Source organism: Aspergillus pseudonomiae, assembly GCF_009193645.1.
Source record: "Aspergillus pseudonomiae strain CBS 119388 unplaced genomic scaffold BDV37scaffold_45, whole genome shotgun sequence".
In the NCBI taxonomy this organism is placed as follows: Eukaryota; Fungi; Ascomycota; class Eurotiomycetes; order Eurotiales; family Aspergillaceae; genus Aspergillus; species Aspergillus pseudonomiae.
In genome coordinates, this window is record NW_022476037.1 from 29,745 (window position 1) to 44,908 (window position 15,164).

A 15,164-nucleotide genomic window follows, 5' to 3' on the forward strand; every position below is an offset into this window, starting at 1 on the left:
TTTAGTCGATGTAGTCGATTCCCAGGCCCGTCCCATCCACCCAACCATAGGCCAGGTGAATAGCCGAGATAGTCGAGATGGTTAAAACAGTCAAAACCGAGGCCCGTACAATCCACCCGCCCAAGACCGGGTTGCCATCGATGATATTGATGTTGTTGTGCACACTGAGCTTGCTGCTTGTTGTGTTGTCGGCTACCTCTGCCCAAGGTGCTGTTACGTCAAGTGTCGCTTGTTCGGCAAAGCCTAGGTTATCCTGAGATTTGCGTTAGTCAACTGAACGAAACGAAGAAGATAACCAACCCAGTAGATTGGTTAAAGTTGCTTGCTGCATCGATGGACGCGTGCTGTGTAGTGTTTGTGAAGGAAGAAGAGGAAGAGCCAGGCTGGGAGACTGTGTCGAGGGGGGAATTGGAAGAAGGAAGGAAGCTACTGGAAAAGGAAGGAAGGAAGATGACTTCAGATTGAGCAGTTTCGGCGTGTATTTCGTCAGTATTATCCAACTTCTTGATGGCTTTCTTCCATGTGATCTTCACAGAGAGAAGCGAAGTCCATTGGTGATGGGCTTTTGTGATGCAATGAGGTCTTCGATAGACGTACTGTGTACAGTACTTAGAAGCACACGGATACAAAGACGGTATCGTATGGTGAAGAGTAGGCTTTCTGATCAACGACAACCCAGGGTAGCTACTGGCTACCTAAGATGCGATATGGTCATGATGATCTAAGTCCCCAGACACAATAAATGTTTGACTCTTTCACGGGGATTCTACGTATTACGCTGCCCAGTTCTATAGGGGATCTACACGGTAGAGGACGATCTGTGGTGCGCTGGTATATGTTATATATAGTATACGTGATAGCAGTACAGACGAGCTTTTCACCCTTTGCACAAGTCATAGCTCACACAAGTCTATCAATTAAGTCAGGAATGTCCTCGATTAAGAGTCCTTCTGTATGTATGATACGACTGAACTCCTACGCTTTGTCCGATGATACCCTGGCAGACAGAATATGCTACTGGAACCATATTGTGGTTCTGTACCTTTGAACCACCAGCTCGGATCCTAATCCCTGCAGCTTCTTTCCGACCTGCTGGGTCACTAAGCCCAATTTCGTCATGAAGCTCATAGGGCTACTACGTAAGGCCCCGCGTGAACTCGTCTGCGAGGAGGGAAGGGGCTCCCAGCATCGTGGTTGCCGGGTTTAAGATCAACGCATCTGCTGCTACCCTCGGAACCTCATAACTAGTACTACTAGTAGTTTTAGGACCAATATGCCTGTCGTATCCTTGGTGGATGGGTCGTGATCTGTCTAATATCTGGAGAACCATGGTTCCAGTGCCGGTCAGTTGTGGAGGACGGAGTATGAGTGGCTTACAATACTACACGAGAAATTGAATTTCCATATTGCATACATATCAAGTGTATATACCCTCACATGTATCTGACTCCTAACAATTCTATGGAGATCGTTGAGGGTTAGTCCACGGCGACATCGCCATTTGTCTCGGAAAGTCCGAAGTCAAGAATCCCGGGGCTCGGCTGGACCGGCAGAATCCGCTGAGATCATTGATTGATATGATTTAATTAAACTAGGTTAAATGAACACTTCTCCTTAAACGGAAAGACCACCTAACGTCTGGCACTTGCTGTCCGTTCTCTTCTACCGGAGTGGGGAGGTGCTGTCTTTCTTTAGGGCTCAACATCAATAGTTCCCAACACTGACCCACCAGGTTTCTCGACAACCAACACGAAAGGTAAGATGAAAGTAATAGTGCCTGGCTAATCAGAATAAGTTCTCCTCTTGACTTCCGCTTATATAATAGGCCTATCATGGTTTTGGCAAGTCGCTTGCATGAAATGTGGGAATGCGGGGAATGCGTTAACCTTCCTTCTTCCGCTTATATATCGATCGTCGCATTTCGGAGAAAGTATCTGAGGGAGAATCGGCCCTAGCCGAATTGCAAACGATTACAGCCTACTAGATATGCCGTGTATTCGCGGGTTATCCAGGATCTGATCAAAAGACCGAGTAAATATTGGGATGGATAGGCAACACTATTGTTTCAAGAGCCACGACCCACTAGTGAGCAATGACGGAGCCATAAGAATTATGCCGACTACCTCTAATCTGTTTTGCATATAGGAGGACTTTTTCTAGAAACCTATCATGGCAGTGGAACCGTCGGCCTAGTTTGTCCCGAAAGCCGGCTGGCTAGGACAAGAGCAGGCGGACTGCTTCAGGCTGAGGACATTAATTTACTCGCTACCCCGTTGAAGAAGCGAATATGACGCAAGTACCGATGGAACAACCGCGAAACGGCCCAAGACACTAGTTTGGGGATCGGCGGTGATCGGCATTCGTGAGATAAATGTTCTGGGACATCTGGGTGTTCTTCTGTTGGGTGTGAGGTGGCATATTGGAAGCGTCTGTAACACAATTGCATACTATTTCCGTGGAATCGAGTGATATTATTCATATACCGGACCGGGGCAAGTCTGGGGATTCTAACTGACAGGCAATTTAGGTTATGAATTTAATAAAGCAATGGCGCACAATTCGTCAGGATTCTTCAGAAAGTGGAGATGCCGATCCTTAGATGACTCGGAAAACCCGATAATGATCGTTGCCAGTTATTCTCGCCGTTGTAAGGAAAATAGGAGCATAGGAGGAGGAGAAGGAGGAAGAGGAGGTATACATTGTGATTTAATCTGATAACCGACTATGGACAGCGGAATTTCCGAGAATGTCTGCTCCTGTGGTGGGAGAGTATAAGAAGAATTATCGAATTCCCTCACCTTTTCAGGTAAATAAACTCGCAGATTACATTGACTAAGGCCAAGCCGACGTAAAGACCGCCGACCATCATGAATCTCCTTCTCCTAGCGGGCTTGTTACCCCTGGTGGCTTCCCAATCTCTGTCGGATCTCTACCTCGAGAACGCCCCGTCCTCTCCTCGGCCATACATCATCCCCCATTACGCCAACTCCCATGCAGTCACGATTGGCAGTCAACTCTACCGCTTCACGGTCACCGGACCATCCTCCGACTATGCGTTTACGCTGATGAGCACCAATGCCCCCTACAGTGGCAGTCTCGGCGTGTTGCCGCATATCCACCGCGAGCACTACGAGAACTTTTTCAACTTCAAGGGTCGCTTCCAGCTGTGGGCGCAGTATGGCGAGGAGGAACAACAGGGACGCCTGTTGACTCAGGGTGATTATGGATCGGTGCCGAGGAATACCACACACACCTTCCAGATCCTAGATCCGGACACCGAGATGGTTGGGGTGATCTCCCCGGGCGGCTTCGAGTGAGTCTAGAAACCTTTCGCCTATGAGAGGAAACGAATAGTAAAAGACAAGGGGCTGACCAGGATATTTGTAGGGACCTCTTCTACAACCTTGGCACCAACTACACCTCGGCCACCAACACACCCTATGTACCACAGGCGACCAATGATTCTTCGGCTGCCGGACCGGATGCTGGCGGAATATCCGGTCTCGAATCATTCGATGTCTATGCTCAGCTATCTTTCGAGCCGCGTCGAGACTTTGTCAATGGCTCCGCGCCATCCGATGAGGGCTGGCACACCGAGGACGCTTCCCTCGGCGAGCCGGGAAAGCCCTATTTCATCGCCAACAACTATGGCCCGAAGTACCTCAACTCCAATCACGGAGCGTACCAGATTGTCCAGCCGCTGGTTACCAATAGCCAGGCACAGGATACGAACTTCACCCTGTCGACCATTATTTTGAGCCGGCAGCGGGCGTCGAGTTCAGCCCCGACGTGGTCCACAGCCGGAGCCACGGCATTTGAAGTCCTGGAAGGATCCGTTCAAATTCAGATCGGCGACTATCCTGTTGCTCAGCTAGAGATGGGGGATGTGGCCTTCGTGCCTGCGACGGTGTCGTATAGCTATTGGACGCAAGGGTCCTATGCGAAGGTGTTGTCCGTCAATGCTGGTCAGGATGGCCTTAACCAGCAATTGATTGACGAGGGGAAGGAATGGGGATATCCGACATTCCCACGCTATTGATCGACCGGATGGAGGACATATTAGCGATCTACGATTGGTGTGAAAACCATGTACTGTAGTGTATAGCCCTGATATTATCATGGAGTTTGGATTGTTGAGCCGAGGAAAAGCGACCGGTCGCATTGGGTGGGATGGCGCCCGTTCCGTGTGTAATTACAGCGATCCCTGCCTGAGGCGCGGGGGAGCTTTTAGTGCTCGTCCGTAGTATGAATCATTAGTATGGGACGTTTGGATTCACTTGGACAACTTCACCAGCTGCCAAGGAGCGGGGGTTGCTTGGCGAAGAGAAAAGTGACTGATCTCTGAGATGCCAAAGGCCAGGATAAAGTACAAAACTGAACGGAAATGACAGGCGAAGGACGCCGTCAACAGACTTTATGCAAGGCAGAGCACATCGTCCCACATCCCACATTCATAGCTGGGAAAATAGCCGCCGCCTTGGCTGACTATCAGACCAGGATCTCACGCCATGTGCGGGCGTCATAGGCCGTTGAACTCGGCCGGAACGCGGACGACGCCATCGAGGGACAAAAGCTCCAGTTAATTTTAGAAGGAAGATTTGAGTTATTATCGTACCCTTGCATGGTATGCACCGGGGATCTGGACATGAACGGATGGAGAGGCGACACGATGGAGACGGTGTGATAATGCAGCGTCACTGCAGTAGTTTTGGTTATATATAGAATCATGGTTGTATTTTAATTACTAACCAGGAGGACAGCATTGGGAGGACGTAGGAGTTGAACTAGCTATGCATTAGCTACCAACGGAGTTGCAGACTCCACAGGGGTCGAGAGGCGACTCTGGTAGGGCTATCCTTGCACGGGACTGACTGCATATGCGAGAGGAGGAACCGTCCACCGTCCACCGTGGAGGCCGGATTTCGAAGATTGTCGCGTTTGGCAGGACTTTGATTTACACGGAGTTGCATTTGATAGATTAAACCCAGGACAAAGGATCCAGCCAATCTTCTCGAAACGTCTCCGGCATCAGATCGGGTTGTGGCCTCTCTTTTAGCCGGCCCACGCAAGGGGCGATCAAACAGGAAAAATCTCCCTTGTTCTAGGCCAAAATCCTGAATAAGACGATGGTTGCAAGCGAAATGGCACCGAGAGGCATTGATCATCGAGCGACTTGCCCCAGCGCGATGCTGCCAAGAAACCACTCAACATTCTCATTTATTAATCGGTGGAGCATCTCAAGCCATCGACTAGTGACATTCTATTACCAAGCATCGCGAGCCGAGACCTTGTCTATATGTCAGGCCACTATGCTTGCAACTCGTTGAGCTTTGCGATCATGACACCAATCCAGTCGGGGGCTGGGAACTTGTGATATCACCCAGGAAAAAAGCTTTCTCTCATACCAATTATTGGGCTTTTGGGATTCTGCTTTCGGTTCGTCTCCACCCTACCGTGTCCGATTATGCCGGTTATGCATTTATCTCCTTTATTCGAGTCGCCAAGAATGGATCTGCCAATCCTCCCGGCGAATGGGCGTTTGAGACTGCATCATTGTGGCTGTTTGTGAACAACAAAAGTCCCTTTCTATCGCCAGGCTAGAGTGAAGACCCAGTAGCCTAAGACAGCTCCACCTGTATCACATCACTTTTTTCTAGGCTTTCATGTTAGAGTAAGCAAGACATGCGTTTTCCGATTGGGGCGACGGCGCTGTCGAGGAGGTGATACCTTACGTACCTTCCTGTCTTGGGCTGTGAATGGATTCCTTGGCTGCTTAATTAAACGATCTGCACGTGCATATAAGTACCTGGCAAGTGTACCTGCAAGCCAGGAAGTTCTTCCCCCGAGTGCTGATCATCCCACTGTGAATTGGTTCGTGCTATAAGTTCCTTGCTATTCCCCTTCCCTCCCTGTCTTTCCCATTCCTTTCACCTGAAAACTCCTTTGGCTGCGACTGATTGGTGTTGACACTTGACAGTTTGCAACACGATGCGCGCGCTCTCCCTTGCAAGCCTCATTGGCATTGCCAATGCGGCGTGTCCGTACATGACTGGCGAGCTTAAGCGTCGCGACACAGGAATCGAAGATGCGACCGCCGCGACAGAGGAATTTTTGTCCCAGTACTATATGGCCGACAATGACACATTCCTGACCTCCGACGTGGGCGGTCCGATTGAGGATCAGAACAGCCTTCAAGTTGGAGACCGCGGCCCGACTTTGCTGGAAGACTTCATTTTCCGACAGAAGATCCAGCGCTTTGATCACGAGCGTGTATGGGAATACGATGTGGATTGTGAATACGGTTGGGCTAATTTCTGGTAACAGGTTCCTGAACGTGCAGTCCACGCTCGCGGTGTTGGTGCCCATGGTGTCTTCACCTCGTACGGTGACTACTCCAACATCACTGCTGCCTCGTTCCTTGGGGCTGAGGGCAAGGAGACCCCGGTCTTCGTCCGATTCTCGACCGTCGCGGGTAGCCGTGGTAGTTCGGATCTGGCTCGCGATGTTCACGGCTTTGCGACGCGCTTCTACACCGATGAGGGTAACTTCGGTATGTCTCTCGCAGAACAGTCGATCCTTTACACGGAGATTTCCTGTAACTAATGCGATTCTCAGATATTGTTGGCAACAACATTCCCGTCTTCTTCATCCAGGACGCTATTCTGTTCCCCGATCTCATCCACGCTGTCAAGCCTCGTGGTGACAATGAGATCCCGCAGGCTGCCACTGCCCATGACTCCGCTTGGGACTTCTTCAGCCAGCAACCCAGTTCCCTGCACACCCTGCTCTGGGCCATGTCCGGTCATGGTATCCCGCGTTCTCTTCGTCACGTCGATGGTTTTGGTATCCACACTTTCCGCTTCGTCACGGACAACGGTGACTCCAAGCTCGTCAAGTTCCACTGGAAGTCCCTGCAGGGCAAGGCTAGCATGGTCTGGGAAGAAGCGCAGCAGGTATCTGGCAAGAACCCTGACTTCATGCGCCAGGATCTCTTCGAAGCGATCGAGGCGGGCAGATACCCTGAGTGGGAGGTGAGTGTTGTCGGCCCTCGTGTCAGTCAGCATGCTAATTTCGTAGCTCGGCGTTCAAATCATGGATGAGGAAGACCAGCTGAAGTTTGGCTTCGACCTGTTTGATCCCACCAAGATCGTCCCCGAGGAATACGTGCCAATCACCAAGCTGGGCAAGATGACTCTTAACCGCAACCCTCGCAACTACTTTGCCGAGACTGAGCAGGTCATGGTATGCAGCCCTGAATCAATATGATTGTCGTTCTTTGGCCAGTTACTCATCAACTTTTGCAGTTCCAACCTGGCCACATCGTCCGTGGTGTTGATTTCACCGAGGATCCTCTTCTCCAGGGCCGTCTCTTCTCGTACCTCGACACCCAGTTGAACCGTCATGGCGGACCCAACTTCGAGCAGCTGCCCATCAACCAGCCTCGCGTGCCTGTGCACAACAACAACCGCGATGGAGCAGGTAAGGCCTCTTCCAGGACCCATTTTATGTATATCGGTTTAGGATGCTAAGCTCATCTAGGCCAAATGTTCATCCCCCTGAACCCCAACGCCTACACCCCGAACACTCTCAACAAGGGCTCTCCTAAGCAGGCCAACCAGACTGTGGGCAAGGGTTTCTTCACGACCCCCGGACGCGAGTCCACTGGCCGTTTCACCCGCGCCGTCAGCCCGTCCTTCGAGGACGTCTGGTCGCAACCGCGTCTGTTCTACAACTCGCTTACGCCCGCTGAACAGCAGTTTGTCGTCGATGCTATGCGCTTCGAGAACTCCAATGTCAAGAGCTCGGTTGTACGCAACAATGTCATCATCCAGTTGAACCGCGTGTCCAACGACCTGGCCCGCCGCGTCGCTCGCGCTATTGGCGTCGAGGAGCCTGAGGCTGACCCAACCTACTACCACAATAACAAGACGACCGATGTTGGTACCTTCGGACAGAAGCTGAAGAGATTGGACGGACTGAAGGTTGGCTTCCTGGCCTCGGTTGAGACTCCTGCCTCCATCGAGGCCGCCTCGCAGCTCAGCAAGCAGCTTTCCGAGGACGGTGTTGATGTTGTTGTCGTTGCGGAGCGTCTCGCCGACGGCGTTGACCAGACCTACTCCGGATCGGATGCTATCCAGTTCGATGCGGTGGTCGTCGCACCAGGTGCTGAGGGTCTCTTCTCCACCTTCTCCTTCACTGCGCCTAGCAATGCTACCTCCTCATCCACCCTGTTCCCAGCCGGCCGACCCCTGCAGATTGTCATCGATGGATTCCGTTTCGGAAAGCCTGTTGGTGCCCTCGGCAGCGCCGCTACTGCGCTCAAGAACGCCGGTATCCAGACTTCTCGCGACGGTGTCTATGTCGACAAGTCGGTGACTGGCGGATTTGTTGATGGTATCAAGGAAGGTCTCCGCACCTTCAAGTTCCTTGACCGTTTCAAGCTGGATCAGTAAGCCGTGTACCATTAGCCAGCGGAGGAGTTACGACCCTCGGGGCACTTTTCACTCAACATCACCCGATCTGTGATTTGTTTTGTGGCGTGGCCACTATTTCTTCTATGTATATTTGATTAGTAACATATTCAATAAACATCTCGCAGAGTATTATAATCAATACATGTGTGAGCGACTGGTAAACAACTAGATCTCAACGTCTACATCCGAGAAACATACGAGCAGCCAGCCTTAGCAGGCTCAATACTATGACATCTGAACTATAATACTCAACTAATTCCTCCTTTGCACCCTTGCTGGTAGCTAGTAGCTCCTCTATCCGAGTACAGAATTTAGCTTAAAATCACCTCTAGTAAATTTCAAGAATTATTAAGCAGCTCCACAATTACACCAAGAACAGTTCCAGAAAAAAAAATGACGAATTGGTATATGTTTCTGTTAAATTAAACATGCATAATACCCCTTATATTAATATCTATTGAACAATAGTAAGCATAGTGGGTACTTTGGACGGAGTAGTTAATCTTAACCTCTTCCGCCTAGCAAAGTTAGTAATATCGCTCGCTGACCGAGCCTTGGTATCTGAACTGGATAGACATTGTCTCCGGTATTTTTACTTGGGAATTACTGTTATTTGTTTACATTTGCTTGGCGTAAAGTGAAGGTGTGGTTGGAATATTTATGTATTCTAGATCTCGTTTGACACTTGTCTGGCAACAGAGAGAGGAAACGAGAAATTCAGGGAAAAGAAAGTGAGGTGAAAGAGGAAATACAGTCAGACAACCGCATCCACCAGGCCGCAGCGGGTGGAAGTATCCTAAGTAGAACAAAGATTGTAGTTGAATGCTCCCAAGCTCTCATTCCCCCAAGAGAAAGCATGTATTTACGTCGTGAACAAACGTCACCCACACAGAATTGTTATATCAAAACCTTTACACCCTTCGACATGAACCTCGGCATGGGAAAAGAAATCATGCACAGCGATCACGTCCGTTTCATCCGTTTCATCCGTTTCATCCAGCTCCAGATCCAGCCCGCTAGAACGGAAAAGAACAGCCAAAACGAGAGAAATCTTGGCTGTGGCCAGATGGTGCGTCCATGTTGGTTGTCCTTATATATATGTCAGATCTTGATCCCTGTTTTATACGATGCTTACAACTAAACTAGTCTACCTGATGTCTACAGAAGAGCAATTATACAAGGCATCGTGGAATAATCTGCTAAGACATAACTTCTAGCGGAGACCCGCGCCAGTTTCGGGTTCAGGTTGGTCCAGCGAGGAACCCACTCTAATTCTTACATTACGTTCAGTTAATTCAGTCCAGTTCAGTTTCGAGTGCCAAAACTGAACTGACCAAAATGTGTAGGGCATTGTCAAGAGGAGAATGGAAAGTGGACACAACTTTGGCGGTGCACTTACCTTGCTGAACCTAGATATCCTACCGGAGCTCAATGATTGCATGATGTAAGTTCATCCCAGCTTCAGGTATGCAAGTAGGGAAGTCTGAACATCAAATAGTTCTATCTAGAGGAAGTCTGTGTTAATTTGAACTCGTGATATTTACCTAATAGAACACGTCATCTGCAGATAAAGGGACTGAAGTCTAAAGAGCACACTGAATGTGGCTCAAAAAGCCCGAGGCCTACTGCAGGTGATCTACAGTAGATCCCAAAGAAACAGGATACTATCCATTTATACCTATACAACACTGCCGCTCTATCTATACTGGATCTAGCCTCATTGCATGGCGCGCTTCACAGTGGGTTGAGCCGATACTGGACAAAAGCGTGGTGGATATGGAGGGTGACATCGCTGTTGTCTGACATTTTCCTCGTTAATAATATTAGTCTATGTATCAGTAGTGCTATGATACTTTGCAAAATAGAAGGGAAAAGGAAAAGCTAAGCTATTATTCATAGCCCCGACCTGTATCCAGGGCACGGACGCCGATCTAGCCTCATCTATGCAAGCGAAGCGATATTAGGCTCAGGCACGAAGGTGGGGATATTCTGCAGCATTGGGCAACTCGATGGTAAAATGGCACCTTGAGGAATTGCCACGTATTCCTGCAGATGATGTGAAGATCTCGATTACTATTTCTCGCTTCATGACAAGAGTGCCCCTCACTCATGGCCTGGCTCTTGGTGTATTTGTTCTCACTACACCTGGAAAAATATCTTAATATCAAGGCTACTACCTACAATAGTTAGGGATCCCAATAACCATAATATATGTGTGTGCAACAGAGAGAGAGACAAGGAGAAAAAGACAGAACGGGATTTATAACTTCTACGCTGGCCAACAGCACGATACACACAGGGCACCTCGTCCTGCGTTCAAGGTTCGAGATTTCGCGTTTGCCATTTGACTGCGACAGACACATGTGCAAAGCACAGACATTGATTTGGCCATGATTAACTTCTGTATGCGTTATGAAAGATGACCTGTTCGGTAGTGATGATCGATGCTGCGTCCTGCAAGACAACGCAGAGCTGCACAGCCAACTCACACTCACACACACTCGGCAAGCAGATAACAAAAAGTCGGAAAAGAAGCATTCCCCGCAATTATGGGCTGAGTCCAGGCAAAGGTATATATTACGGTCATGATCTGTCAGATACAGTCCTTTAACATCTCCAAGTCCCTCATACTGTGGTCAAATCTAGCATTTACACTTGGACTCTTCAACACCATGGATCTTCCTATTGGTAAGCCTCCGGGCATGACCCCGGGCGAGATTCCCAATGACGATGATATGGGATTCAATGATCCGCAAAATCTCATATGGATCAACATGATGGGAAGTGGTATTAGTGAGCGGTTTAGGGATCGCATCGAGGAGTTTAAGGATATGCTCAGATTGACTCACCAAATGGCGACCATCCACGCTGGCATTCAGGTAATGCAGCGGAAAGCTGAGGGTACCCTGCCTACTGATAACAGTGACTCATCTCGGTGGAAACGCTCTCAATATCGTGCTAGGGTCTTGGAAACCTATTTCCAGGATGGCACCTATCCATGGTGGGGTTATATCCAGAGTCCAGACTAGATCAATGTCAATCAAGGCTGACAGTATATTCAGGATTAATCCCTCTCAACACGAGACTGTTAGTGAGAAAGTCGACGTCGAAAAGCAGTCTTTTCACGCAGCATTGGTTAATACCATGCTGAAAGGGATTTCACGCGTCGGGTCACTTTCGCCACCACTCGAACGTATCGTCAAGGGAGTTGCAGATACCATCAGTGGCACAGAGTTCACGCCTAAGCAGCAGTCTTTCTGTGGTATGCTCCAGGTATTGCAGTATGATGAAATTAGAGACGATCTGCGCGTGTGTGAGTACAATACATGTCCTAGGGATGTAGAGACCTTGCACTAATTAGAAGAAAGCCATTCGAAACATTACATATACCTTAGACCAGGAGATGTATAAGGTTATCAAGGGCAAAGACGCTCTGTCTCAGATAAATGTTGAATGCGACTTAGGTCGAAATAGCTTCGAGTATAGCGAAAGGGCGTGGAAAATGCTTCAGTCTGAAGTTGAACGATATATCAAAGACATTGGTATTTATAATATCGAAGATCCGCTGACAGTTCAACTCTAACTGCCACCGTGCAACTTGGATCGATGGTAGAATGTCCTGGAGGGAGAAGATATGCATTCGTTTAATTCTAGGACAGATTAACTGCACGTGAATAAAATTGTAAAATCTCGATCTCAGTCACTCGCGTGGTATTTGCTTACGGTTATATCTAGTGTAGTTGGCTAGGACGTCTCTTGTAATGGTGGAATGGAAATTAACGCTATAGTGACCCCAGAATAGAAGGGGCTTCTCTAACATTAGCCAAATCAGTGCCATCAGGAGATACAATTTAGGCTTTCTTAACACTGTATCATTCACAGAACGGCGCAGTACGTATACAGAGGCTTAGTTGCTGCACTCGTGCATTCAAGACTGAGCATGCGTTGGCATCAGTAACTACTTTGGAACCTACCAGCACACTACCAATGCACTGTCCAAGCTACTGATCTACTGTCCAGACTATCTCCTGACCACAAAACTCCTCAGTCTAATAATCCTGTCGCTGACTATCAGAGAGTTCAAGATCTTATTGCTATCTGCTTTACAAAGGTTCAACATACAGTCATCTATATCCACGCTGTCACTAGCATATTGGGTGATGAGATTCGAGAGGTTGTAAGCCAGTATTGATAAGTATTACTAGTGGAAGTTTCTGACATTGTTTGGAGCAGGAAGATGTAGAGACAGAGTCCTGTGGATCTGCGAGTACGTATTATACCGATGACCTTAAGTGTCTTCATGGACGACTGCTCCTACTACCTCAGAACGACCGATAGATGTGAGCTCTCTTCCGGACTGTCGCCCTGTATAGCCAAATTGCATCCTCTTCGAAGATCTATGAACGGAGTCTGTGGTGGTGAGGGTTAATGCTGTCTAGGAAGAGAAGGCTGCGCTAAGAGCTCATAGGACCGCCCAAATGAGAGGATACAGAGCCGCGAAGAAAGCCCAGAGTGAATCCAAGCCACCCTATGCTGTGCCGGCGAAGAATATCCGCCGAAATGCAACTCGGAAGGCAAAACGGGCTGGTGACGCGTTTCAGAACGAGAAGGCTAAAGTCAAAGCGACAGGCGATATTCAGAAGACTAGACAGGCAACCTTGGCGTTGAATATTGCGGAGGTGGAGCGGTGGGAGTTCGCGGTCCAAAACAGGATTCCAACGAAAATTGTGCCATCGAAGGAAGTTCGCGGGATGATATGTGAGCACAGAGCTAAACAAGCTCAGAATGCATAGCCTTTCGTTATATTGAGGTTCTGTGCTTACAGCTGAGCAATGCTATAGGTGTTTCTGCTTCTATGGATTTCAAGTTTAACCACCACATCATTTGGGCCATTGAATATACTTAGTTAGGGGTAAATGTTACTGAGATAATCAGTACGGAGTAATAAGCATTCCCTAATGACACATTGGTTCGTAAGACACTGTGCATCCGCTGCTTTAAGCAAAGCTATAGATAGGCAGTATCAAGCTGTTCTGAAAGGGTATATAGACAGATATGTTGTTAAATTGATATCACAATAGACGGGACACTCGCCAGTGATTTCTCCAGGCATCTCAGGGCATAGAAGTACTGCATAATCTCCTCATCTGAATCAAGCGTGAAATTAGGAGATCTACAGGCCTCCCCGTATCCAAACTGTTATCAAGACATTCAAAGCTTGCAGCAGCAGTCTTGTCATCATATCCCGTAGAGGTACTATTAGGGCCCAGTAGTCATGAACCTCCGTCATCGCTGCCTTCCGAGCCTTGATCTTCTCGGTGTTCTCTATTCTGTACCTTTCAGAATAGGCTCTAGCCTTCTCCTTTGCCTCAGGTTCCTGGTGCCTTCGATGCCGCCTCTCAAAATTCTGGTGATACAGCTGCGGGTTGATTTTCCTCCACGCTGTCACCCTCTTCCAGTTCCTTTTCCTCTTCGCCGTTGCCATGGCCTCTCCAATGTGAGATGGCAGTCCGGCCCACTTTTTTCTAAACCTCTATGTTGTAGCGGCTCCTTTAAGGCGCAGTGTGAACAGGTGCCTTTCCAAGTGAAGACCTCTGCAGGGTTACCGAACGGGCATGCTAACACCTGGTCCTCATTAGGGTTCCTAAAGGCCCCGAAGATGTAGGTATACATAGCCTTGGCGAAAAGACACAGCTGTCTTAGGCTCTCCTCTTTCTTGGTGGAGGGGAAGTGGCAGTCCATCTCTACTTTGAAGAGCGTACTGAACTTCTACTGGTGCCCTTTTCCCCCAAAGACTAGCTTGTGGGTGTATGACCACTTTGTTCTATGGTCACTGTCGTTAGTAAAGGTAGTAAGTGATATGATATTGGTTTTCACTGAACGTACCTTGGCCCTGGCTTGCTCTCATGCCCCCGGCGGTGGTGGGTAAGCCCACCAGCATTCCACCCAATGGCACTCCCGGTGTAAACGAAGTGGTCGAATGCCGTAGGGTTCTCGAGTCTCTCGAAGATGAGCTTTAAATAAACTCCAAGCTGTCTAGTTGACACCCATGGGATGTCGATCAAGTCTTTGAAGGTCGGGGGCTCTTCCCTGTTCATTAATACCTTCACTGCCGGCATGGTCCATTTCATCATCTCTTTGACGATATCGTCGTCCGTCCAAGATTTGAGGGTTTCCTGCCACTCCACACAGTTATTGTGCCCCCTCATCCTGGGGATCACCTTCCGAGTTCTCTCTTCAAACAAGGAATTCATGATGAGAAGAATTGCATTTGATGTAAGTAATAGTGTTATAGAGAAAACTAAGTGTTTAGTATTGTGAGGGGGGTAAATGAACATGGATGGAGAGATGTGATCAGAAGAAGAGGTTGGCTCTTTAAATAGGGTGCAAAGGTAGTGAAGGAATGAAAAAGTTCGATTGCAGCCTCTGGAGTGATTTGGTACTGGCCAGATGAAAACAAAGGAATACTGCACTATATTAGTGAATCTCATGGTGGGGGCAGGCTCACGATATCCTACTGGACAATCGACTGCTCCATCTTGAGTGAAGGAATAATAGTGGCTGGGCTCATTTCAATATTTTCGTACTTCGCTGAATATACAAGGACATGACATTGAATAGTACTGGCCATCATCATTGATCGATGTCTGACCCTACCTTGAATACCCAGCAAATTTCTGTAATAAAGAT

The 15,164-nt window shown here is 48.5% G+C and overlaps 6 protein-coding genes across 6 annotated transcripts; 4 read left to right on the forward strand and 2 right to left on the reverse strand.

Moving 5' to 3' along the window:
* Nucleotide 1: 1 nt before the first annotated feature.
* BDV37DRAFT_284214 (uncharacterized protein) lies at nucleotides 2-1,027 on the reverse strand (the record flags this gene model as incomplete). Its single annotated transcript, XM_032087451.1, has 2 exons — nucleotides 2-253; nucleotides 980-1,027. 2 exons carry the CDS (start codon nucleotides 1,025-1,027, stop codon nucleotides 2-4), a joined length of 300 nt encoding a protein of 99 aa, XP_031940207.1.
* A 1,840-nt stretch (nucleotides 1,028-2,867) lies between these two features.
* BDV37DRAFT_294893 (cupin domain-containing protein) lies at nucleotides 2,868-4,481 on the forward strand (the record flags this gene model as incomplete). The annotated part of the gene is made up of 2 exons (XM_032089737.1): nucleotides 2,868-3,313; nucleotides 3,388-4,481. 2 exons carry the CDS (start codon nucleotides 2,868-2,870, stop codon nucleotides 4,037-4,039), a joined length of 1,098 nt encoding a protein of 365 aa, XP_031940208.1. The 3' UTR covers nucleotides 4,040-4,481.
* Nucleotides 4,482-5,988: 1,507 nt separating this feature from the next.
* Nucleotides 5,989-8,453, forward strand: cat1 (catalase catB; the record flags this gene model as incomplete). Its single annotated transcript, XM_032087452.1, has 6 exons — nucleotides 5,989-6,270; nucleotides 6,325-6,550; nucleotides 6,616-7,031; nucleotides 7,078-7,242; nucleotides 7,305-7,479; nucleotides 7,540-8,453. 6 exons carry the CDS (start codon nucleotides 5,989-5,991, stop codon nucleotides 8,451-8,453), a joined length of 2,178 nt encoding a protein of 725 aa, XP_031940209.1.
* Nucleotides 8,454-11,146: 2,693 nt separating this feature from the next.
* Nucleotides 11,147-12,057, forward strand: BDV37DRAFT_284217 (uncharacterized protein; the record flags this gene model as incomplete). Its single annotated transcript, XM_032087453.1, has 3 exons — nucleotides 11,147-11,475; nucleotides 11,537-11,787; nucleotides 11,843-12,057. The coding sequence occupies 3 exons, from the start codon at nucleotides 11,147-11,149 to the stop codon at nucleotides 12,055-12,057; spliced, it is 795 nt and encodes a 264-aa protein (XP_031940210.1).
* An 895-nt stretch (nucleotides 12,058-12,952) lies between these two features.
* Nucleotides 12,953-13,267, forward strand: BDV37DRAFT_284218 (uncharacterized protein; the record flags this gene model as incomplete). The annotated part of the gene is made up of 1 exon (XM_032087454.1): nucleotides 12,953-13,267. One exon carries the CDS (start codon nucleotides 12,953-12,955, stop codon nucleotides 13,265-13,267), a length of 315 nt encoding a protein of 104 aa, XP_031940211.1.
* Nucleotides 13,268-14,243: 976 nt separating this feature from the next.
* On the reverse strand, nucleotides 14,244-14,728 carry BDV37DRAFT_284219 (uncharacterized protein; the record flags this gene model as incomplete). The annotated part of the gene is made up of 2 exons (XM_032087455.1): nucleotides 14,244-14,298; nucleotides 14,361-14,728. The coding sequence occupies 2 exons, from the start codon at nucleotides 14,726-14,728 to the stop codon at nucleotides 14,244-14,246; spliced, it is 423 nt and encodes a 140-aa protein (XP_031940212.1).
* Between the last annotated feature and the right edge of the window lie 436 nt (nucleotides 14,729-15,164).